This window comes from Mustela erminea, chromosome 2 (genome assembly GCF_009829155.1).
Source record: "Mustela erminea isolate mMusErm1 chromosome 2, mMusErm1.Pri, whole genome shotgun sequence".
In the NCBI taxonomy this organism is placed as follows: Eukaryota; Metazoa; Chordata; class Mammalia; order Carnivora; family Mustelidae; genus Mustela; species Mustela erminea.
This window is the reverse complement of record NC_045615.1, coordinates 139,202,918-139,228,766: the sequence shown is the minus strand read 5'-3', so window position 1 is coordinate 139,228,766 and position 25,849 is coordinate 139,202,918. Positions and strand designations below refer to the sequence as shown.

The window sequence follows — 25,849 nt, the reverse complement described above, 5'->3', positions numbered from 1 at the left end:
GCCAAGGGAGTGATCTCCCTGAGCGGTGTTTGCTCACACTCTAAATTCTGGAAGCAGTTTACATTGGGCACTAGGGGAAGGTACAGTAACTTTTTCATTCAGTTAGTTAGGTTTGTACCTTTTTCCCTTCCCTAGAATAATTAAGAAGAGAAAAGATTTGTGTCCAGCAGGAGACAATGTTTCGTTGTCTGTGCACCCTTCCGGTAAAAGCTTTCCTAGAACCTGATCTTCGCTCTCTAAGTTACATATGACTTCAGTTGGCTCTGATCCTTTTATTTTCTCCTAGAGAAGGACCATTTAGGTTTAAAAAGTTTTACTCATTAAAAAATAAAATACCTATGGATTATCTTTTACAAATCAGACACAGGAATGTATAAAAAGAAAATCATTTATAATTCTGCTATCAGATGCCACCATTGGATATTAGAAATCTTTCCATTTGTTCAGTTACACGGTCATGCATTTAGTAAATATTTATTGGGTCCCCACTAAATGTTGGAAATTATTTTATGCACAAGGGATGTAGCATTTAAAACAAACAGAAGGGGCGCCTGGGTGGCTTAGTCGATTTAGTGACGGCCTTCGGCTCTGGTCATGATCGCAGGGTCCTGGGATTGAGCCCCACATCGGGCTCCCTGCTCAGCAGAGAGCCTGCTTCTCCCTCTTTCTCTGCCGGCTGCTCTGCCTACTTGTGCTCTCTTGCTGTCTGTTAAGTAAATAAATAAATAAAATCTTTAAAAAAAAAAACAAACCACAAAAGGTAGTCCCTGCTCTTCTGTTTACCAAATATGCACATTTAAAGCTACATGTTTTCCTTTAAGCACTGTTTAAGCACTGCTTTAGCCGCATTCCACAAATTCTGATTTTTTTTCATCGTTCAAAATGTTTTCTAATTTTTCTTGTGCCTTTTTCCCATGATCCATGTATTACTTAGAAGTATGTTTTTTAAGTTGCAATTATTTAGGGTTTTCCTAGATAGCTTAATTTGATTGACTTCAGATTTAATTCCCTGTGGCTCGGGAATCTATTCTGTATTGTTTCAGTCTTAAAATTTACGGTGACATGTTTTATATCCCAACACCTGGATGATCCCAGTAAGTGTACTTTAAAACAAGGTCTCTCAGCCTTGGAACTCTTACTCTTTAAAGTCGGATCATTCTTCGTTGTGTGTTCCTGCCCTGCCCATCGTAGGATGCTTAGCAACATCTAGCACAACTACTAGACACCAGTAGCAGCCCCCAGGAGGTGACAGCGGAAATGTGTCCAGACATTACCACATGTCCCTCGGAAGGAAAAGTTCCCCTTGCTGAGAACCCCGGGGTCGAACAGAATATATACTTTGTAGCTACAGAGTTCTTCAGATTTCCCATGTTTTCCTTGATTTCCCCCTAGCCTTTCTGTTAGTTGCTGAGAAAGAGGTATTAAAATAACCTAACTGTGATTGTGGGGGGCGTACAGTTGATTATGCATCCGGACTCTTGATTTCAGCTCAGGTCGTGAGACTGAGCCCGTTGTTGGGGTCCACACTCAGTGAGGAGTCTGCTTGAGAGTCTTTGTCCCTCTGCCCATCCCACTCATGCCGTGTCTCTCTCTCAATTAAATAAACCTTAAAAAAAACTTAACTACAATGGTGGGATAATTTTTTTTTTTTTAAAGATTTTTATTTATTTATTTGACAGAGAGAAATCACAAGTAGATGGAGAGGCAGGCAGAGAGAGAGAGAGAGGGAAGCAGGCTCTCTGCTGAGCAGAGAGCCCGATGCGGGACTTGATCCCAGGACTCTGAGATCATGACCTGAGCCGAAGGCAGCTGCTTAACCCACTGAGCCACCCAGGCGCCCGATGGTGGGATAATTTTATTTCTTCCTCTAATTCTGTCAGGTTTTGCTTCATGAACATTTTACCTTTTTATTTTTTAAAGATTGTTTAAGATTAGAGAGGGGCGCCTGGGTGGCTCAGTGGGTTAAAGCCTATGCCTTCGGCTCAGGTCATGATCCCAGGGTCCTGAGATCGAGTCCCACATCAGGCTCTCTGCTCAGTGGGGAGCCTGCTTCCTCCTCTCTCTCTCTCTGCCTGCCTCTCTGCCTACTTGTGATCCCTCTCTGTCCAATAAATAAATAAAATCTTAAAAAAAAAAAAGATTATTTGAGAGAGAGAGAGAGCAGGGGGAGGGGCAGAGAAAGGGAGAGAGATTCCTGAGTCAGACACTTCACAGAGCACGGAGCCCAATGCAGGGCTTGGTCCCAGGACCCCGAGACCATGACCTGGGCCAAAATCAGGAGTTGGCCACCCAGCTGACTGAGCCATCCACCCAGGCACCCTGTCTTTTTTTTTTTTTTTTTTTAAGATTTATCTATCTTAGAGCATGAGTTGAGGGTTGGGGAGGAGAATGAATCACAGATTTCCCCACTGAGTGTGGAGCCTGACAAGACAACACCGGGCTCAGTCTCACAACCCATGAGATCCCAACCTGAGCCAAAATCCTGAGTCGGTCACTCAACTGACTGAGCCACCCCAGCGTCCCCTCTTACTTTTTAAAAAAACAGCTTTATTGATGCCATAAAGTTCATCCTCTCTGTAATTTTTAAACTAATGTGGTGAGTTGTGCAGTAATCATCATAATCCAGTTTTTTCTAATTTTTATTGGAATCCATATTCCAGTTTTAAAACATTTAAAACATTTCTGTTACCCCAGTACGATCCCTTACACCGAGCCAGTAATCTCTGTGGCAAGCCTCAGGCCACCACTCATGTTTATTCCATTAATGTTTAATGTAGTTACTGGTATGGGTGGGTTTGGGGCTCCCACTTTATTATTTGTTTTCTATTCATTTCCCCTCATTTTTTTTTTTGTTTTTATATTCCTCCTCCTTTGCTTTTTTTGAAAAAATATTAACATATATACATATATATTTGTATAAACAGTTCCATTTTAGTCTTCCTCTTAATATGTGTTTGTGTGTGTATTGTTTGGGTGTTTCTCTAGAGATCATAATATACATTCCTTACTCCTCACGGTCCGTGTACAGTTAATAATGTTACTATTTCCTATAAAACAGCTTGTAACCATACAGGTGTATATTCCTTCTGCCTGTCCCTGCCTTACCGTGTCCTTATGCTGTAGCTGTTGTATGTATTACATTTATGTATATTACAAACCCCACAGGGCAGTGTCAAAATTACTGTTGTTTCTTCTTTCCTGAGGATCTGGATTTCCATCTGGTATCATTTCCCTTTGGCTTGAAGAACTTCCTTTAACGTTTTATTTGCAGTGCAGGTCTTTTAATAATGAATTCTCCTTATTTTGTCTCCATTCTTGAAGGATCAATTTATGGCCAATTGACAGTTTTTTCTTTTGGCACATTAAAGATGTTGTCCTTCTGTCCCTGCCCCCATGATTTCTGATGCAACATCAGCTCCCACTTGAACCACTCTTTTGTAATACGTCATTCTTCTCTCAATGTGTTTAAGATTTGCTTTTTACTCTTGACTTGTTACAGTTTGATTATGATGTGCCTTGGCTAACCTTCTTTGTATTTATCCTACCTGGTGTTTGTTGAGGATCTTGAACCTACAAATGTATGTCTTTCAGCAAACGAGGAAATATTTTGCCATTATTTTCCAAATAGCTTTTCTGCTCTATTCTCTTTCCTCTTCTGAGACTCCAGTTATAAATATGGTATTTTCTAATAGTCTTCTGAGTATCTGTTAATTTTTATTTCTTTTTTCCTTTATTTTCCTTGGATAATTTTCTGTCGATTTGTCTTTAAGTCCACTTTTTCTTTCCTTTGTCATTTTCCAGTTCATTGTCAAGTCCATCTGGTATATTAATTTTTCATTTCTGGAATTTCCATTTCTTTCTTTCTTTCTTTCTTTCTTTCTTTTTTCTATTTCTCTGCTGAGATTTCTTATCTGCTAAAAAAATAATTGTGTCTGCTAATTTCAACAACTGCATCCTCTGAGGACTGGTTTCAGTTGTCTTAAGAATATCTCCCATTAACTAGGTGATGGACACTGGGGAGGGTATGTGATATAATGAGCACTGGGTATATATAAGACTGATGAATCACAGCCCTGTACCCCGAAACAAATAATGCATTCTGTGTTAATTAAAAAAGTAAAAGACTGTCTCCCATTTTCCTGGTTCTTCACACGTTTTATAAGTTTGAATGTTATCAAGGACACTGAGGATGTAAAACTTGAGACAATTCTGGGTTCTGTTATTTTTCTTCAGTGAGTGTTTTGTTTTCTTGAGTCCTGACAGGCGGTTCATCTTGGCTGCACTCAAACTACAAATCCGTTTCTTAGGCAGCAGACCCTTGGTCAGCCCTTTCGTCTCTGGCTGAGTTGCTGAGTCTACTCTGTGTGTAGGTGGTTGAGTGGGCAATCAGAAGCGTTGGGAGTCGCCCAGAGTTGGGAATACCCGCTGAGATTCCAACCTCTGTGGCCCATAGACATGGTTTCCCAGACTTAGTTTTCTGGTTCCAAGACCAGACAGACTGCATTTGTTCCCCTCCAGATGCCCAGGTAAAGGCTATGAAACCATGAACTTAATCTGTGCAACTCTTCTCCCCGTCTGTGTTTGTTCTCCAGCACCTTCAGGTAGCTACTTGTATTTACAGGTAGCTGAGTTTCATAGCTCTCTGGAGGAGTGTAGGAATGGCCAGATCTTAGTCATTACCGGAGCCAGTCTTTCATTTTAGTGAGGGAGAGTCAGACAGTAAAATAATACAAATGAGATATTTATAATATGAAGTCATTGTATGGTTATCTGTTGCTTTGTTACAAACCACCCCAAAACTCTGAGACTTAAATCAATGTCATTTATTACAATTTCTTCAACTCTGGGGTAGCCGAAGGCCCCCTGGTCTAGGCTGGACCTGCGCTGAACTTGTGTGTTAGTATTTCAGCAGGCTCACTCCTGTATCTGCAGGCTGCCTAGGCATTTTGCTCTAGACCGGGCTTGGCTGGGGCACCCTGGTGAGAACAGCTCTCTTTCATGGGTCTCTCATCTTCTTCCTGGGCATAGCGGACCAGCCTGGGGGCCCTTGGGAGGCTCAGTCAGTTGAGCGGCTGCCTTTGGCTCTGGTCATCATCTTGGAGATCCTGAGATCGAACCCCATGTCGGGCTTCCTGCTCAGTGGGGAGTCTGCTTCTCCCTCTCCCTCTGCCTCTCCCACCTCCCCACCTCTTAGGCACACACTCTCTCAAATAAATAAAATCTTAAACACACACACACACACACACACACACACACATTGGGCTAACTTGGGCTTGTCTTTCTTATGGTGACAACAGAAATGCAAGAGAGCAATTTCATAAATGCCTGTTCAAGCTTCTGCTTATGACATGTCCTCTAATATCCCACTGGCCAAAGCAGGTCGTATGGCTGAACTCAGAATCAGGATGAGAAACACATCTCTTGATGAGAGGATCTGTAAAGTCCTCCAGCAAAGAAGCCAGTGTAGGCAGTGGCAAATATTTGGGCCTTTCATGCATTGTGCAATAGCAGTAACAAGTGCCATTTACCAAAAAAAGGCAGAATGACGAAGTGTGTGTATGTGTGTAAGGGCATGTGTGTGTATGTGTAAATGTATACATGCCTTTTTTATACAAAACTGGAGGTCAATTCTATAAGGATGTATAGCCTGTGTATTAATTTAATATGATACAATACCACCAGGTAGTAAACCGTTCCCAGCTCTTGGCTCATTTGAGGCCATTTGCAATGTTTGCACCCCTCCCCGACTTACTGAGTGTTTACCTTTGAAAGCACCTTACATGTATTATTTTATCTTTACAACAACCTGATGAATATCTACTCTTACGGTCCCCACTTTATAGATGAGGAGACTGAGGCACTGCAAGGCTGAGTAAGTGGCCTGCGGTCATTCAGTGCGTAAGTGGCAGAGACCGGAGATGAAACTGGGAAGTGTGTCTCCGCACCCTTTGTTGTGTGCAGTAATGAAAGTATAAGAGATTGTGTCTGTGTTCTGAGTATTTCTTTAGAAAGTGGCCTAACAGTGGAGTATCGGGTCATAGAGTGGTTGTCCCACTTAAAGAAGTGTTTTCTCACTTTCCTGCCGATTGATTGAGTACTTCAAGGTCATTGCTGAGCTAGTCTGCCCCTCCCACAGCAAGGAAGTAAAACGCCAGGCTTGCCAGTGAACTGCTGGAATGCTGGCCGTTTGTAACTCCATGAACTTCAGCGAGTTGGAATGCCAGGCTTGGTGTGGTCTAAACAGTGGGCGCCGAGGCACAGCTGGGCTGGGGAGCCAGCTCCCGAAGGGTGGCCCGCATGAGCCAGTGCTCCAGGCCAGCTCCAGGTCCCACTGATCACAGACAGCTCAGGGCTCTGCCGTGAAGGCCAGATGAAGGCCATTCCCCAGCTCGGGGAGGGGACAGGTGCACCTGCGGCCAGTGTCACCTTCAGCCCGGCCCCCATTATCTCCCTGGCCCCATACATACTCCTGCAGGAGTGATTTCAGGGGACTGGCTGAAGGCACTGCCCATGGCCTCACAGAGATTGGCCCTCAGAGTAGGGAGTTTTAGAAGTCTCTTGTCTTTTTTCCATCTTTTCTCCTTCTGCCAGTTTGGGGTCTATGGGTGTTTTGTCTGATTCTTCCTATTTTGAAACGATGGGAAAAATGAACGGAGAGGAAGCGAAATCTGGTTGAGTGTGTATTATTGAAAGTTCTGAAAGAAAACTGGAACAGGAATACAGGTACATGGAGAATTTGGGGCTTTCTCTAGATGGGGTTATTTTCAGTATAAGTTGTTGCCAGTGAGCATACAAAACCACACATGACTACGCCTGTGGTTTTGGGTTTTAGTTGCCTATAAGCGTTGAGAATTTTATCTACTGTATCTATTATATATTTTGTACCTAATCTTTTTTTTTTTTCTTTCTTCTTTGCTTCAGGTTAGTAGCAAAGATGAAGATTTTCTTGACCTTTCTGTCGATGTGGAGCAGAATACATCTATTACCCACTGTCTGAGGTAACCTCCTGAATTCTGACCATGATCTGAGCTTTTGATCAGGCCAGTGAATATGTGGGGGGAAAATACTGTATTTCCTCGGGAGGTAATCTTCCTTTCAGTTAAACCCACATAATCCTATTATTTTCTATTTCTTCTTTCCCAAGAGAGATTAAAAATAAGTATATGTGGTGTAGAGAAGAAGGATCATGCTGAGAAGAAAGAGGATCAAGTCATTAGTCCTTAAGTTTAAAAATAAGTTTTAATCTTTAATACAGATGTGGGCTTTGGCTTTCATCGGTGTCTCTCTCTCTCCTGTTTGTCTCTGACACACATGATTAACACACGCTACCCATGCCTACCATTACTCTTTCTAAGCCAATTTAAAAGATTACGTACTTTTGAGTTGAGAACCAGTGGGGGAACCGTCTGTTCCTCCATCTTTCAGTGTTCTGTGGAGATGAGTGATGAAAAGATATGCCTCCTTGTCAAGACCTAGAGAAGGTACGGAACCCGGAGCGCAGAACGCCACCTGCCCAGGATTTCCAGGCGTATTGTGTGTTGACTTGAACATTGGAAATGTGCCCAGAGGCGATGCAGAGACATGATTCTGTTTCCCTTCTTCCATCCCTTCCCCTTCCACACCCCCAACCCCCCCACCCCCGCTCTGCTTTTGTGAAGGCTTAGAAGCAGCCCAGCCCTGCTCTAGACACTGGGCATGGAGGAGCAAGCCTCAGCTACATTGAGGCTCTCGCAGCCCTTACATTCTAGGAGGACTCCACAGGCGATGATCGGTGCCCTGAAGGACATTAAATAGGTCTCCAGAGTGCTTGGTTGTGCAGATGCCAGGCGGGACCTCATGGTCAGGGCCGGCCTCCTGTTGCTTAAGGTACCATAGCTTGGGCATTGTCTAGTGTCTGACGAGGCACAGTGGATCTTTATCAATGGCGGTTGAGTGACAGAAGTGTCATTTCAGGAGTTCAGGTAACTTGGAACCTTTCAGAAGGAGAGCTTAAGGGGACTGGCGGTGGTGGTTGGCTGTTAGAACATCGTCTTGCGGGGCGATGGCACCAACGCCAACATGGAAGAGCTTCTTGGCTCCTGCGCCTGGTGTTGTGTTATGTGAGTGGGTGTTGGGGGCGCTGATTGCTCTCTGGTTTCCCAGGGCCCCCTCGGCTCCCTGCACTGATGAGCTAGTTACATGGCGTTTCCCGCGGGTGTGGCGCACCAGCCCATGTGTCCAAGTGCCTCAGGTCCAGGTGTCTAGGACGAGTGTGTTAACTCTTTGTTGGCAAAGTGTTTTGTAGGCCAGGGTGGCCTTTGTTGTGGAAGATTCTGTGTAAGCATGGGTCCCTGATAGTCCTGTGACAGGAAGCCATCTGATTTCCCCAAGGTGTCATGATCACAGGGAATGGAAAAAGCCATGGTTTTGCCAACTTCAGTTGCACGTGAAAGAACGGGAGGAAAGATACTACTTGCCTATTCCCTCACCGTTTGTTTGGGCTTTTTTTTCCCCAAACACGTTGATGTTAGGGAGAATTTGGTTAGGTTGACTACTTCTCCTCCCTTCTAAGAAATTCCTGGGCTGCTCAGAAGGACAGATGGCTGGCAGTGGCTGTAGCTTTGAGATCTGTCAGCCAGGTAAAGGGCTGACTGGTGAATTACGATTTTAATCTTCGGGGAAACTTGTTATGAAGAAATGTAACTCAGATTTATGTTACCTTGATTGATTGATTGATTGATGAGTGGATTTGAGAAATGTGTGTATTGGTCATGCCTGCATGAGGAAGGCAGGCTGGGGACATTTGAAGATGTTGAAGCTGGGGTAGGAGAGTATGAAAGAGCTTTGGAATGCCTTTTTCTTTTTTTTTAATTTTTTAATATTTTTCAAGATTGTTTCATTTCAGAGAGAGCGAGTGAGCAGGGGAAGGGACAGAGGGCGGGGAGAGAGAGAGAATCTCATAGACTCCCCCAAGCACGGACAAGAGACTCGATCTCACGACCCTGAGTTCTTGACCTGAGCCAAACCAAGAGTTGGACACTCAATGGACTGAGCTATCCAGGCGCCCCTGGATGCTTTTTAAACTACATTAGCTTTGACTGACTTACCCACACCTGCCTTCACAGGTGCCTGACACCTTACCTCTCCAGCAGGAAGACTGGGCTGGGCTGGGTGTTGCCCCTCACCCTCACACTCCCAGGGTTTGGGGCTGGGAGTGGCCGCTTTCTAACCTATCCCCGGAGAACAAAGTGCTGAGAAAGGCCCGGGCATCAGTGATGCCCGGCTGACCCATTAGCGTTTTCCATCTGAGGAAAAAGAGAAGGGATGAGTACAGTCATTTTGGGGGGGGGGGTCCCCTTTCATGGTTCAGTTTGATTTGCATTCTTAAGGGTTTGTTTTTAAAATTAGAACTGTGCATTTCCTTCTTACCATGTCTGCATTTGTCTTCTGATGTGATATGTTACCTTTCTTTCATTCTGATGGTGAAAAAGAAGTTAAAAATGGAGCTGAAATTGTAGGATTTGAATGTAAGGTCTCTGCCACCTCCTTCCAGATGATTAATTCCATTATAGTTTCCTGGCTTTTGTCCCAGAGGAATGATGAAGTAAGCAGTGGTTACAGTCAGGGAACAGGGCTACGAAGCTGAACTAGAATCCTCACATTTCAAATTTCAGGACTGTCTAGGCAGGGTGAGCCATCTGTATCGCAAGTGAATACCCAGGATGTTTTTTCTTTTCTTCTTTTTGAAAAGCTCAAGGATGGCCTCAGGCAGAAACTTCAGATACGTGAAGTTTATCTTAATTATCCTTCCATGGCCTTCTGGGTATTTTTTGCAGTTCGCTCCAGTGCCCAAGTTCCCTCCCCACGGCTCCTTCACAGAAACCTCCTCTTCAAGGGCCGTTCGGAAACCACTCTCCCTTGCCTTGTCCTCGTATTTAAAGTGCCGGCTCTCCCGGTGCCGGGGAGGTCCGCTGGGAGGGAAGTAGCTCTTCATTCTCCCATAGCTCTGTTTTAAAAATGGATCTTCTCTAAAATGAGTTCCTTTTCTACTTACTTTGAGAAGCCTCTTTTAAGTCCCCTCTGCCTGACTTATTTCACTTAGCACTGCACTCTCCAGCTCCGTCCATGTTGATGGAAATGGCGAGATTTCATTCTTTCTTATGGCTGAGTAATACACACATAGCGCCCCTCCCCCCAGGTCTTCTTTACCCATTCATCTACCCGTGGACACTTGGGCTGCTTCCACAATTTGGCCCTGGCCGTATTCAACTTCAATGAGCCTAGGCCTCTATTTTTTTAAAGATTTAATTTATTTATTTGACAGAGAGAGAGATCACAAGTAGGCAGAGAGGCAGGCAGAGAGAGAGAGAGGAAGCAGGCTCCCTGCTGAGCAGAGAGCCCAATGCGGGCCCCGATCCCAGGACCCTGGGACCATGACCTGAGCCGAAGGCAGAGGCTTTAACCCACTGAGCCACCCAGGCGACCTAGGCCTCTATTTTTAATTAATTTTCTACGTGATTCTAATACCACCGAAGTTTGAGATCTGCTGCTCAGATAGTGGTCCATGGGCTAGCATCACTGACGCCCCCGGGAGCTCATTAGAACAGCATCTTAGTCTTCCCCAAGAACGAATGAGCGAACCAGGATCTGCATGTTGACGAGATCTCTGGGTGGCACAGGTGCATGTCGAGGCTGACAAAGCACTGGGAACAGTGGCTGCTCACACTTCCAGGTGTATCGGAACCACCCGCTCCAGCCAGAGAGCTTCTTTGTGATTGAGTGGGGGCCAGGGGAGGGACTAGGCACTGAAATTGCTTTGAAAGCTCCCCAGGTCATTCTCAGGGGCAGCCAGGAGAACTGCTGGTGTTGCCGATGTCAGCCTTAGAACAAAGCTTCCCACCTGGTGCACCCCAGGAAGGAGGTTACCGATGTCTCTGGATTCCCCTTGGCTTCTGGGAGGGAGGACAGAGCAGCTGTACTCAGTTACCTGCTGGGGTCAGCCCCTTCTCCTGACCTAGCCTCATTGTCCCATTCTCCACCCACAGATGCCCTGGGAGTGTTACCGTGTCCCTCTAAGGAGTGGGTTGGGGGGGTCGGTGAGCCTCCAGCAGCTGGGGTGGGGCAGGATGGTGGTTATTTGTAAATTGGGCCTTTCAAGTAAATACTAACTTTGGTATATTTCCACCTATCTGGGTCTGCAAATACTTCAGGGAACTTGCTTTGAAGAGCAAGAGTAGAAATTGTCTAATTCCTTATTTGCTGTGGGGCTTGCCTTAATGATTCTGGTTCTTCAGCTGGGTGCAGAGGTGCGTCTGTGGTGGACATCCCAACGATGTGCAGCTCCACCGTCACGCAGACTCTCTCCCCCTCCTGCCCCCCACCCACCAGCTCCACCCCAATCCTGTGTAGGCCAAGAACAGCATTCGCATTTGTTACCTCTCTGAAGAGTTAGCCTGTGTTCATTCAGCTAAGTCTGAGTCTCCATTAGGCCCCAAGCACCTGAGATCTGCGAGTTGAGTTTAATTGCCTCCTAAATTGTTTTCTGGCCTCTTAGCCCCTCTGGTCCTTCCTCCATAGTGCTACCAGAAATGGTCTTTCTCAAGAAGCACTGATTATGTCTTTTCCTTGCTGAGACCTGTTAGTGGAATTCTAGAGCCACGGGGTCCGCACTAGCTTCTGGGACACAATCCCCACCTCGCCTCCATGTCCCTGTGGGGCAGCAGTCCTTCTGTCTGGAATCCTGGACTGTTACCCACCCGGCACACTTTCCCTGAGAACCTGACTTCGGCCTCACCCCTTGGGAATGGCGTGCATCACCCCAGTTCAGGTTCATTTCTCCTTCCTCGGTGCTTTCCCCTGGACTTGATACACTTGCTTCTGTCTTCACTCAGCCCACAGATGGAGTGCCTTAGTGCTTTGGGCCTGTCCTCAGGGCTGGGGACATGGCAGTGAGTGAGACAGATGGAAGGAACCACTGCCCACAGATAGAGGAGGCAAGCGATCAAGTAAATAGGAGGAGAGTTTCGGACGGTGCTGAGTGCTCAGAAGAGAGCGAGACAGCCAACTGGGTAAAGGCTGGTGGATTTGCAGAAAGTAGACAGAGAAGTCTTCTCCCAGGAGGTGATATTTTTGCTGAGCTCTGAGCAGTGAGTGGAGCCAGCCATGAAAGCATCTGGAAAGGAGCTGTTTGGGGAAGCGGCATGTGCAGAAGCCCTGAGGCAGAAAGGCTGGGTGGCACTCCAAAGGGAGGGTAGGAGGGAGGTCAGAAGAACAGTCAGGGGCCTGGCCTTGGCAAGGTATCTGGTTTTATCCCTAAGTGAATTGGGCACCGGCTCGAGGGCTTTAGGTGCGAGAAGTGTATGCGGTGATTTTGTTTTTTTAACCTGTCGGGAGCACTGCCTGTTGTGACGGCTCACTTGCACGTGTCTGTCAGAGTGAGGGCAGCGTGAAGCGCAGGCGCTTCTTCGAGCCCCTGCACCAAGCCCAGGGGACCGTTGCTTAACGTCTGAGTAGTGAACGCATGAGCCGTCTACGGTTTCTTTTGATAAGCTCTGTGTAAGTGTGTGAGTCAATAACACCATGTAAATAACATTTTCTCTTTAATAAAATCTGATCATTCTGGTGCTAGGACGCTCCCTGTGCATAAAGAAGTACCACAGGCTCTCTCTGGACTCCAGGGTATTACATTCTGGATGTTCTCCTCAGCCTTTGAAGCCTTACCACAGGAATGTTAAGTAGAATCTCAATGACCAGGAAAGAATGAAAAGCCGTGACATTTAAAAAATGAAAACCATAAGTAGTGCAGTAAAACCTCATGATGGGGGTGAATACAGATCTAACGTCGCAGCGGCATTTGTCCTCAAAAGGATCCAAGGTGCGGGGTGGGGAGCAGGGGATTGGAGGAAGCCGGCATCGCCTGGTAATTAGGGGTTTTCTTAGTTCAGTCTAAGGGCAGTTGTCTATGGTTTAAATACCATTATCTTTACCTTTGTGCCCTTTGAAAATATAGATCACCCGAGATACACTGTTTTTCACTACCTGATAATGTCATCTTCTGTTTTATGTGATTGACTTTTTTGGACATGACTACAATGTAACAATGGGCTTTTATGGTAGTGAGTACTTTTCTGTTCTAATTTTTAATCGCCGGGGTACAGGTAGTCTTGTTAAACCTTGAGATTTGTTTTTTGAATCCATTAGAAACCCTCATTTATATCCACCCATGTACCATGAAATAAAGATGCCTTTGAACATCTCCGGTGGTGAAATCATAACTCAGTCCAGCAGACAGGGTCTAATGGTAATCATAGCACTGACTCAACAGAAAGATCTTTTCTCATTACTTGTTCCCCACATGCACTTAAAAATTACCTGTAGGTCGCCTGGGTGTCTCGGTCGGTTTGAGTATCTGCCTTCAGCTCAGGTCATGATCTCAGAGTCCTGGGATCGAGCCCCAGGTCGAGCTGACTCTCTGCTCAGCTTCTCTTCTCCCTTTGTGTGAGTTCGACTCTTTCTCTCAGAAATAAAGAAAATATTTTTTTAAAAATTATCCTATGGGTAATAAAGGGTTTAAAACGTGTATAGCAAGTACGTTTTGGACTGTGTTTTGAGATGGAAAATATTTTTCTCCGCAGAGACTTCAGCAACACAGAAACACTGTGTAGTGAACAGAAATATTATTGTGAAACGTGCTGCAGCAAACAGGAGGCCCAGAAAAGGTGCGTAAAGGATTTAGCCCAGAGGGTGGCTTTGTGTTGAGGGAAGGAACCATGTCTGATTTTGAATCCCAGTTCATGGGCTCATGGCCAAGTCGCTTTGGAGAAGTTAGTTGCCTTCCTCCTTGGAGAAACAAGGGTAAGAATGCCACCTTGGGGACTTGTCCATTTGTCTGACTGTGGGGTCCTTTGTTCATTCATTCATTCTACTAATATTTATTGCATGCCGTGTGCCAGATACTGTGCTGGGTAAATGAGTGAGATCAGGTGTAATTACTATCCGCTTGGGATGAAAGTCAGATTATAAAAAGGACAGGGCGTACAACACCTAGTAGATCTCTAGTAATATTGTTGGGGTTGCCTAAGTGTTGGAACTTCTCTGCGTGCACAGAGACACAGAAGGTGAAAAAAGATAATCACTGAATGTGGAAACATGAGGAACTGCTAGCACATCAATTAAATGGATGGGCAATAAGAGGTCATCACTTTCTGAACTGATATTGGATCCAAACTCGCCTATCTTTACCAGCACCAGCCGGTTACAGCCCCTGGACAGTCTGCAGTAGTCGGGGCTTCTCTGTGGTCTGCCCCAGATATCAGGAAACTTGACATTTTGATTAGCCCGTGAGGCTTTCCCATGAGTTAAACTTACCCTGCTTGTGGTTGTGGAATATTCAGAATAACTCACAGGAGCTCGTTACTGCTGTCGGAAGCCTTCCGGGGTCTAGAGCCCAGGTGGAAATAGTTCCTGTGCCAGCCTCCCTGGCTCTGCCCGCCCCCCAGACATGCACGTCTATCCTCATTGCATCAAAACTCACGAAAGGTCAGTCATTCTGGCAGATGGGAATGGAGGGCAGAGGTGGTGAACTCTTGGGAGTGATCAGCGAGCTCATTTCTGCTCCCTGTCCTTAGAATCTGTCTGCCCACGGCCAGCCCAGACCTCCCCATGTGGCACCAGTATGTGTCCCGCTCAACCTTGGAGGTTTTATTGGTTAAAATAGCGTGTGTTCCTATAAAATATGGCGTTCCCCATGATTCTTGAAAAATAGTAAAATATGGGGTTCCCCACGATTCTTACATTTCTGCTGGCCTTACTATTTTCTTATCTTTATGAACAGGGTTTTACTTCAGTAGAATCCTGAACAGTAGTCTCTTAAAATTTATAGTCTCTTTAAAATTATTTTTCAAATAAATATGCTTTGACAGCGTATACAATCTGAACGACATTGATGCGGACCCAGGATGGGGGTCCTGGAAGGTGACCGAAGGGCCTCTCTTCTAGCAGAGTTACCTACATAAACTGTTGTTTGTGTGAGTTTTTTGCTGAGGAATATTCATGGTCACCTAGGGAAAAAAGCGTTCTGTGTTCATAAAAGTTTGGGGAAGGCCGCATCCAACATAGGAGAACACTTCCTTCACTGTAGGATTTCTCCAGCCCTTCATCATGCCATGCACAGCAGAACTTCAAAATAGAAAGTAACCCTGTCCACACCAGCACCCTCAAAACCCCGGCTCGGTGAACACCTCCGGTGCTCCACGAAGCCCATTTTGGGGAGAGTAGCCCGAAGCCAACCCCTGCATTTTCGGAGGGGCGGCACCGAGGGCCGCACTGGGGCTCGTGCTCCCAGCTCCCCAGCGGCTGCGGTGTAGTCGGGAAGCGCCCCCGCTGGTCCTCAGAACCCGCAAGTCCAAACCTCAGCCTTCTGCTTTCCGTCCCCCCGCTTCTCTCAAGAGCTGCCCCCCTCCTCTCCACTGTTTCCAGATGGGGTGGAGGGGACTGTGGTTGTCCAAAGACTGTTCCTTTCTGGAAGGCAGCAAGCAGTCATGGAGAGCAGTCGCACGTCCTGGGTTTTACTGGTACAAACTCAGGACGGGCTCCTTTGCCCAAACCGAAGCAGAGACCCGCCGTGGCCCCTCGCCCTGGCCGGCTGTGCCCCGGTTCGCCGAGAGTTGGGGGAGCCGGCTCAGCGCACGCACGCTCCTCTCGTTCTTGCGAGCGGTCCGCGTGTTTGCGGGACCGACGCCCGTGAGCCCCTCCTGCTGTCCGCTGGGGTGGTGGCATCGGGTTCGTGTCCCCCTGACGGCCGTGGGGGACAGCTGATGGTCTGTTTCGTGGTCCCCTAGGATGAGAGTGAAGAAGCTGCCCATGATTTTGGCCCTGCACCTGAAGCGGTTCAAGTACATGGAGCAGCTGCACAGGTACACCAAGCTGTCCTACCGGGTGGTCTTCCCGCTGGAGCTCCGGCTCTTCAACACGTCCAGCGACGCCGTGAACCTGGACCGCATGTACGACCTGGTGGCCGTGGTGGTTCACTGTGGCAGGTGAGGGCAGGCGGGGAAGCGGGCGCTGCGGGACAGCGGGAGGTGCTGCTGGTGCCCGGGTAGCCCCAGCTGTGTCTTCCTGGGCGATGAGATTCCGTGGTGATGGTACTTTCGAGAATGTCTTCCGAGCTCCTCCTTACTGCAAAATAAATCTAAAATATACTCTTTAAGCTTTATTTTTTAAAGATTTTATTTATTTATTTATTTATTTATTCGACACACAGAGATCACCGTGGGGGGGGAGTGCGGTGGGAAGCAGGCTACCCGCTGAGCAGAGAGCCCAATGAGGGACTCGATCTGAGGACCCTGAGATCATGACCCGAGCTGAAGGCAGAGGCTTTTCCCACTGAGCCACCCAGGTGCCCCTAAAATGTACTCTTTTTAAAAAAAAATTTTTTTTGTTTACATGTACTCTTAAAAATATTCTTTATGCTGTTTGTAGTCTTTACCCAATCAGAAACAGAGTAAGAGAGAAGGCCCCTAGATAATGGAGATGCAGAGTTTTTGCTGGAAGTCCTTTTGTCCTTTTGAGCAAATATTTTTTTATTCCTTAGCTATAGATAGAAGCATGGAAAAACGTCCATTGAAAATTCATCCGTTTATGATTCTATCCTCAGCTGGGACAGGATTGTGTGTGGTCTCTTTCCACGCTGTTACTCTGGCTTCTTTTTTTTTTTTTAAGATTCTATTTTTATTTATTTATTTGAAAGAGAGAGAGAATGAGAGAGAGAGAGAGAGCTTGAGAGGGGAAAGATCAGAGGGAGAAGCAGGGTACCAGCCGAGCAGGGAGCCCAATGCAGGACTCGATGCTGGGACTCCAGGATCATGACCTGAGCCGAAGGCAGTGGTTTAGCCAACTGAGCCACCCCGGCACTCCCCTCTGGCTTTATTCTTCATGGCCCTCATTACACCTTGAAATAGTTGTATTTTAGTTCTGCCTTGAGAAGGTGGGAACTTTATTTTCGTTGCTGTTCTTTTGTCTGAGAGTCGGGAGACAGTCTGGCACACAGAGGGTGTCCAGTCACTGTCAAGTTTGAATAGCTGCTTTTCCCCATGGGACTGTGGGTCTTCAGAAGACCCGTGTCTGCATTTTGCAGAAGACTCCCTCATGTGCCCCACAGCACGCCCTGCGGCTCTCCCTCCCTACATTTCCACCGAACCACCGTGGGCACAGACACGACAGAGTTTGTTCTCGTAAATCACTGCTTACGTGGAGTGACATAGTCTTTTTTTAAAGAAGTAAATGGTAACCTGACAACTTTTGTCCTTTTCCAGCGGTCCCAACCGTGGGCATTATATTACTATCGTCAAGAGTCATGGCTTCTGGCTGTTGTTTGATGATGACATTGTAGAGGTTGGTATGCCGGTTACCCTCAGTGGGGCTGGGGCACAGACTGTGTTTGGGGGAGTTTGTGGAGGTGGGAGGGGGCACTTCCTACAACAGGCCTGTTTTCCCCTCAAATGGTTTACGTATCTCTTGAAACTAAATTCTGCCGCTCTTCATTCTCTGTGGAAAGAGACAAGGGCTGTGATGGGGGCTCACTGATACTGTGTTCCTGTTGACTGGTCCACCATGCATGTGAGTTCTCTGTGTCCCCCGAAATCATATTTATGTCTAAGCCCTGTTTTCCACCGCGACTGAAGCCCTGTCTGGTACAGACCAAATAATAAACCTTTTTTAAAAAAAAAAAAGTTCTATTAGAATTCTTTCATTATACCAAATTTTCCTTGTATCAGTTGTTAAAAATACCTTTTCAGTTTGTTGGACCTAAAAATCATTCCATCACACTCAAGTTGTTCCGTGTATTGATTTTGTTGTAAAGGAGTCCTAGCTGAAGAGATGCCACTGTCGGATGCGGCCCATTTTAGCTCACAGGGTGACACTAAAGGGAATGAACTCTGATGATCTGAAGAAATTAAGGTTTTCCCCAAGACCCCCCGGTCTATCCTTTGAAAGGCAGAAGCCCTGCCTTCTTCAAAGAGTGCCCACATATGGTGGCCTCATAAATTAAAGGGTGGCTTTCCTCCTCAACAGTTTGCAGTTTACGTAACCGTGGCCCGTTGTCAAGTCTGGGGCACTGCCAGGTGGCCGCTGAGAGTTCCCAGTTGTGCTTTTATTTATTTTTTTTTATTTTTTTATTTTTTTTTAAATTTTATTTATTTGACAGACAGAGATCACAAATAGGTAGAGAGGCAGGCAGAGAGAGAGAGAGGAGGAAGCAGGCTCCCTGCTGAGCAGAGAGTCCGATGTGGGACTCTATCCCAGAACCCTGAGATCATGGCCTGAGCCGAAGGCAGAGGCTTAACCCACTGAGCCACCCAGGCGCCCCCAGTTGGGCTTTTAGGACTGTGTTCCTTACATTCTCTTGTCCATCCTGTTCACTTTTCTCTCCTTCTCTCCATCCACATGTTAAACAATGGTATTGTTTTGTGTCTCTTCTGTTGCAGAAAATAGATGCCCAAGCTATTGAAGAATTCTATGGCCTGACATCAGATATATCAAAAAATTCAGAATCTGGATATATTTTATTCTATCAATCAAGAGAATAACTTAAAGAACTGCGGGACTCATTCAAATGGAGGGAAATGTTCCAAGCACTCCTACGTGGTTTCCCTGCACCCTTTCCTCCCCAGCTGCCCACCAGGGGTAGGACGCCACGTCTGATGGTCTGGCTGTGTTAGACTTTCTCTCCCTTTGGTTTATTATTTTTTATTTTATTTTATTTTATTTTTTACATGCAGCACTACTCGTGGTTTTATTTTAGTCTGAGGTAGAGTTAACTGCAATCAGATCGTAGTAAGATTTCTATGAGTAACAGTTGCTAATTTTAGGATCGGGTAAACGCCCCACCACTGGCCGTGTCTGGCTGAATCCGAGTGACATTTCCAGCGAATGTCTGCAGTCTGTTTGGGTCTCTGCTGCACGGCCTAAATGCCTCCCGGGATCGTGTCTCAGTGCATTCCTTTCCCTTGTCCCCAGACGCACTGCTACCCAGTGTTTGCTGCTCTGCCTCTTTCCCGCCAGAAGGACAGAAGAATTGGGTAGATGTTCACCTTTTAGGGGCTGCAATCATAGCTTTAAGTTTGTGCAAACGAAAACGTTTCAAAGTGAGTAACCTCAGTACGCAAAGCCTCCTCCAGGCCAAACAGGGTGACGAGAAGCTGTTCCTGATGGCTGGTGGCTAGCGCCAGCCAAGGGCTGTGCTGTCCCAGCCGGGAGAGCCCCCGAGGCTAAGAAGGGAGGGAGCTCAGGGCAGGCGAAGCCCAGAGGAGGAAGCATCCATGGACAGGGAGAAACTACTTTTCTTCTCTTTCTACCAAAACCACGTGGCAGGAAAAGAACCCTGCGCTGTTTGTCTTTAGGGACCCTCTACTTCCGGAGGTCCCGTGAGTTGTCTGTCCTCTCTCTGGCACTGCTGAGCGTTGTCACGGGTGTCTCTCCAGGCCTGCCGGTGTTGTGCGGTCTGTGGTCACAGGGCTGGGACACCGCGGCCACTGCTTCCGGCCCAGCCCTCTGTGGCCGGGCAGCGCCCACATCCTTCTCGCTCAGTGAGGACGGCGCTGCCCCCTCGCCGCCATCGGCCTCGTTGCCCAGCCGTCGGCTTTGTCACGTTTCCGGCCGTTTGTGCAGGCACCGATGAGCCCCGGGACTGCCATGGAACCTTCCCAAGAGGGGTTACTGGAGTTAGCTGGGTGTGGAGGTGGGTCCGAGGAAGTGCGAGTGGGTGGGCGGAGGAATGAACAAAATGGTGGCGTCTCTTTGGCTCAGACTCCTTGAATGCTTGACAGGACCGCTTTCTGGAAGAACCTCATCTCACTAGAGTTACTTTTACCTTTTTCACTTTTGTTATGTATGTATTTATTAGATCATACGCGTGTTGGTACCTTTTATTGAAAGGGTCAGTTTGGTGTTTTGCTGTCGAGCTGGTTTTTGGATTCTTTCAAGTAACTATGGGTCCTAGATCTTGGCGTCCTTTGGGAAGCCAGTGACTTCCATACACTCTAACATACTGTGAACGTATTATTTTGTTACCTAATAAATCGGCGAGTGAACACGCAGATGTTTGGCATAATGTGAATTAAAACTGAAATCGAACATGTTAGTGGCCATCTTGTAACAATGAAGAGCATAGCACTTTATCTAGGTGAAAACTGGATTTCTTGTCTTTGAGATACCTTGAACTGTTTATTGCTCAGAACCTAACTAAGCATGCCAACACTTCATTTGTTCATGCTTGTAGTGAAACGTTTTACTTTTCACTGGAAAAGACAAAAACAGGGTGATCTTCACGTTATTGTTTTATACAAGTGACGAAAATATACCTTGCCTTGTTTAGAGGCGAATTCGTATTTATAAATATTTTGTCTTTTTTTTTCCCTCCATGAAACATATGCAGTAATCACTTACCTGGAAGGTGAGTATTTATTCTGTTTTTAAGGAGAGACACTTTGCAATTGAAGGTGACTGATACAAGGAATTGTTTGTACTATATATAACCCATATATTTGACTTCAGGTTGCAAAGTTTTAAGAAAAAAAAATGATGGTTCATATCTAATATATTTGGAACTGATTCATAAGAAAAACTATTAAAATTATCTTTGAAATGACTCTTGAAGCTAATTTATTAGAAAAAAAATTTTTCAATTGGAAGCCTACAATAGTAATATCTAAATGCTAAGTCCTAGATTCAGAGCATTTTCTTTATTACTAATATTATTTCTTTTGTATGTGTAAAGAGTTTTTTCCAGTGACTTAACAGAAGAAACTGAAAGGATCAGTTAAAATTCAGTATTCCTGGATAGAGGTTAGGAATAGAGAACAAGTATGGAAGGTAATGGAAAAGCATTAAAATGGTGAGGCAAGAAAAGAAGATTGGAGAAAGACCAAATCACACTTATCTGCAGTCACTCCATCAGATTTTTAAACTTTAGAGCTATCTGATCATTTCTTTCCTCTTCAATAAATGAGACAAACACTAGGCAGCTACATTTCCCCTGTATCATTTCACTTCATGTAAAGACAGTAGCATGCAAACACTTCCATTTTTCATCCCTCATTCATCGTGGAAAGCAGAACGGTGTGAGATGTGTGCGACCATTCTGAGGTCAACGATAGCACAAAGGCTCAGCAGTATTCCCTCAAATCGCAGGGGTTTTGTGTGTCATCTTCTAGCGGGGAGTGAGTGGGCCTGCTGTATTTCTTTTAACTGCTGCGGTTTCAGAATAAGTTACAGTGTTTCCCACTTGAACGAGAGAAGACATGTTTGCTTTATTGGTTACTTACTAGCTGAGCACCTAGGTTACGGTACAGTTTGCTAAAAAGGCATTTGTATGAGAACAAATTTTGGCAAAATGCTGACCCCCAGTCCTGTTACACGGGTGCATTTTCCATTCCAAGGCAGCAGTGGGCTGCTGTGCAGAGAGCCAAGGAACACTACAAAAAGGTGTTGGCTTGAATCGGAAGCCAGTCGTATGTGGCATTACGGCCTGGCATATTTTGGATTTCAGATGAAATAGGGAAAAAAATGATAGGAATGGTCCCTATACATTTATTTTCATGAATGTGCTTAATTTCACGGGCATGCCTAACCACGAACTATGTTCTAACTGGGGCTTAGGACTTATTTTAGCTATTGGAGTGTAGCTTTATTACAGATGGGTTTTATCTTTAAACTGCATTTTGATCAACTTTGTATATTCACATGTATTAAAATATCGTGCACTAAATGTTTTGCCCTCATTTGCTCTTAGATGGTCAAGGCATTTATGCACACTGTTGTGAATAACTCATGTAAATGGCATGGGTCAGAGAAAATTATTTCCCACTTTTCTGCCTAATTAAATTTCTGTTTTCCAGTATTACATTAATTTATTTTTGGCTTTCATTTTTTTTTGTAACCAAAGTAGTTACTGTATTTGTGTGGCCTTTGTTTGATTTTGTTGCTAAAGAAAAGAAAGTTTAGTTTTTATTTAAAATAATCTGTACCTTAATTTTCTTTTTAATGTAACCAATTCAAGCACTTTAAGCAATAACGTCAATCTTGTGAAAGTTCAATCAGTTTAACACCCTGCGTCTAAAATTGTTTGCAAAAAAAATAAATAAATGTAATAGGAATTCTCTTCCTAGAGAATTATATCTTGGTAATGTTATACACATGGGTTATAAAACCCCTTTTATAAAATGGGAGTTATTGGCAAGTCTCCGGCCCCGGTGATCATTCCCAACTTAATTTCGAAGCAGTGGAAGTGTAAATAACCTTCTGGTTGCTGGTGATATATAATTGCAGTGCTACTGTCCAGGTTGATAAAGTCGGTGTTCTGAAGGTAACTTGGTCCTGTTTCTGAGTTTAAAAAAAGAAAAGAAAAGAAAAAGATCAACAGAAGTAATCCAGAAACCTGTATTTGGGAAATAGCAAATTGAGGCTCTCAGTTAGGGGAGAAAAAAGGGGAGGGGGGTCAGGTATATTAGACATCACAGTGAATTCCTTAGCTCGGGCTCTGCATATAAAAATCTTTTACCAGTTATGAAATAGAAAGATCCATTCCCCATATAAGAAAGTGGCTTCCAGCCTCTGAATTCTAGGCCCGAGTCGCGGTATGATCCTGGACCTCTTGTACTGACAGCCGGCCCGGGGTTTCTGGAGGTTTCTGAGCTGTGGGGCCCCCAGCGGGGTGCACCCCACTCCCTATAGGGACCTGCCTGGTGGGGGCAGCATGTTGTCTCCTTCCTGAGACTCAGGCTTGCTGTTAAGATGCTCTAGGCTTGCCCCCATCTCTCCCCGCCCCAGGCCATTCCCTTCAGGGGGTCCGCGTGTGGGCAGGAGTTGTCATCTGAATGCATCTTGCATGCATCTGCCTGCGCCCAGTGATGGGAACTAAAGACCCACAGAACAATTTCCATCCATCTTCTCTCGGGGCAAGTCAGCTGAACCCGACTGAACTGGAAGGTCACCAGGGTCTGCCAGGAGTTTCGCAGGAAGGGAGGACCTTAGGAAAGCCTCGCTCTTTTCTAGGCCTGGTTCTGTCCATCGGTTAAATGGAGTACGCAGGATAGGTATGTCCCCACCAGCAGAACCCATTTCTGGGGAATGAGATGTGTTCTCCATTTATCCTCCGTTTCTGTACATTGACACCTAAATACCTTTAACCGTATGAAGCCTGCCTTTACCTTCTGTTTCCATGAACATAAAAATCCTCGTGAAGTCGTTTTCCCCGAGGGAAGATTTTGATCTGGAGAATGGTACTAAAGACAAACCACTTAGACTTGTCCTAGAGATGCTCCAAGTGGAGAGATTTCTAATGAAGTAACCATTCAGCACCTATTACGTGCCAGATTTGTTGGGAGTCAGGGGACAACAAAGGGGAGCAGACAGGACCCCCTTTCTCATTGTTTACCTCAGGAAAAAAAGAAAAGTGTCTCTGGAAAAGAAATTTAAATGGAAATACTGTGTCTGAGGGGAATTCACAGCTGAGCACAGTTTGGCCAGAGTCTCACGGAGCAGGTGGGCAGTTAGATAAAGCAGGCCAGTCCCTTTCTCCCTTGGGACCCCCCTCTTGGAATCCCACTTGCGACCCTGCCTGCTCCTGCAAGGGGCAGCCCATTTTTAAAAAACAGTGTAAATCTGTTACATTGTAGCAATGGCCTTGAGCATTTTGCCTCTTAATTTCATGTCAGAAGAGCCAGAATATTCAAAGTCTTAACAGAGGGTTTTATGAATAAAATAAACAATCCTTTTACATTGTTACCAAATAATTAACAGCCTGTCCAAACGTTAGCCAAACCAGTCTGGGCATGAGCGTTTCTAAGCTATGTGACTAAATGACTTTATGGACTTAACCAACCTGTGTTCCCCTTTTTGAGTTTCCCTATGTTTTAAAAGCGCTTTGAACAAAGCACGTGAGGAGCTTACAAATGAGAAGCTTCATTTCGGTTGTGAGACACCAGAGTCAGAAGCGACATTAAATGTTGTAAAAAGAATTCCTAATTTTGTGCTCATTTCCCACACGGTGGTTCATAATAAAGTATTTATTAACGACCCGGGGGTATCCTGTCTGTGTTGTGAGTTACGTGGATGCATCTTCGTTTTATCCCCTCCCTCGACTGAGCACACAGCTTCCATGGGGGGTTCCACCGAAGCTCTCCTGAGAGAGGGTTGGGCACTTGTGCTGTGGGTTGAAGCCCTGTTTTGTTCTTACCTCCTCCTCGTCGTACAGAGCTTGGAGAAGAAAACAGAGCTGTAGATCTCACTTGGCAGGAGGCAAAACAATTTAATAGTTGAAGCCACCATTTCTATGTATTTAAGTGAGTTCTCCTGTGATCCAACTCAACTGTGTTTGTATTAAAGAGTGTCTTAGTAGACCTTGCCTGAGAGAACATTCTGTGCTAAGGTAACTGAAAATAAACATGGGAACAATTTAAGAGTGAGCCTTCATCCCTCAATCTCTTTCCCGGAGAGCCCGTCTCCAGGTTGAGAATTGCTTCTATCACACACTGAGGGGTAGAAAAATATTTTCTAATGGGTTATGAAATCTGCGTGAAGACTCCTTCTCTCCCCCGCCCCGGATTTGAAAAACTGAAAAGTTGCTTCTGCATATTTTTCCCTCTCTTCAACCCCCCACCCCCAGCCCCTTCCCGCAAAGGCCAGGGAACAAAAATAAGGATGAGTTGCCAGCGGATGTAGGTCATCTGTGCTGGTCTGAGGAGTCAGCAGAAGGAGGGGGAAAGGCTGTGGGCTGGAGAGGATCCCTCTTCCCGGATGATCACTGATGGCCCTGCTCTAAGTTACGTCCTTGGAGAAGCCAAAGGTTATGAGGAGCAAACTCACCTCAGAATCTGCCCTCAAGTGGGAATTCGTGCAAAGCATGGGGCTCTCAGAGGCCTCAGTGGAGGGGACTCAGGTTGTAGCTTCTAGCCTGCGTCTCACTGCTGCTCCTGGCCCAACCTACATCTGCCCTGCAGGGTTAGCTGAATCCCAGTGAATCCCACAAGTACTAGAGGTGCTAATGCATGGTATTTGGCAAAGGGGCCCTTCTGCAAGGTTCTCGAGGGGCTTAAAAATGTCCAGAAACAGTGGAACGCCTAGAGGAGCTCGTGTCTGGGATGAGGACCTGGGGCAGTGTGCTCTCCTGCTTCCTCTGACCTGATCCTCCCCACATCCCCCAGGCCTGAAAGACAAGACCAAACAGAGCGGAGAACAAGAAAAACAGCCCTGGCAGGTGGGAACTAGCTCACAACAGCCACGTTCTGGATGTGGTTAGGAGCTGACCCGGTGCTCCGGCTGGACGTAAGCAAGGTCACGGAACACCAACCTCGGTCAAGGTCATGCTGTGACCACGATGCTGTGGCACAAAACAAGACCCCTTCGGAGTTTTATCTAAGCACAGGTGGAAACAAGGTCCCTGCAGACCACAGACTGCCCAACATTCCTCCCGCCCACCAACCTGAGTCACTGCCCCCGCTCTACCAGTGACGGCCTTAGCTGTGCTCTCCTTGGTCCCAGCTGAGATACAGTGTCAGCGACGATTGGAGAGTTATCCCCACTTCCGGACAGCACCCAATCCGGAGCTAACGCCTCTTCCTTGGACCTTCCCCCAAATGTCCAAACCAGAGCCCCAATCCGTAGGTTCTCTCTGCACACTTTTACTGGGATGCCCCATGCTTCCCCACCACGTGTGGTCTCACTGCTACGAACATCAAACACGGTTCACTCGACCACCGCTGTGTTCCTGTTTGGTCCAGCTGGAGAGCAGCCACAAAGGCGTGCTAGACTGAGAGATAAGCCACTTCCTGGGGTCAGCCTGGATCTGCCATGCTCGTGGCTGGAAGAAAAA

The 25,849-nt window shown here is 46.1% G+C and overlaps 1 protein-coding gene across 2 annotated transcripts in view; it reads left to right on the top strand.

Moving 5' to 3' along the window:
• USP46 (ubiquitin specific peptidase 46) overlaps positions 1-24,054 on the top strand; it is a 58,247-nt gene extending 34,193 nt beyond the window's left edge. For both annotated transcript variants that reach the window (XM_032334289.1, XM_032334291.1), the window contains exons 5-9: positions 6,922-6,998; positions 13,614-13,697; positions 15,819-16,016; positions 17,292-17,370; positions 18,465-24,054. In XM_032334289.1, the coding sequence (XP_032190180.1) occupies positions 6,922-6,998; positions 13,614-13,697; positions 15,819-16,016; positions 17,292-17,370; positions 18,465-18,566 (540 nt within the window). In that variant the 3' untranslated portion in view covers positions 18,567-24,054. The remainder of the gene's footprint in view (positions 1-6,921; positions 6,999-13,613; positions 13,698-15,818; positions 16,017-17,291; positions 17,371-18,464) is intronic.
• The last annotated feature ends 1,795 nt before the right edge of the window (positions 24,055-25,849 follow it).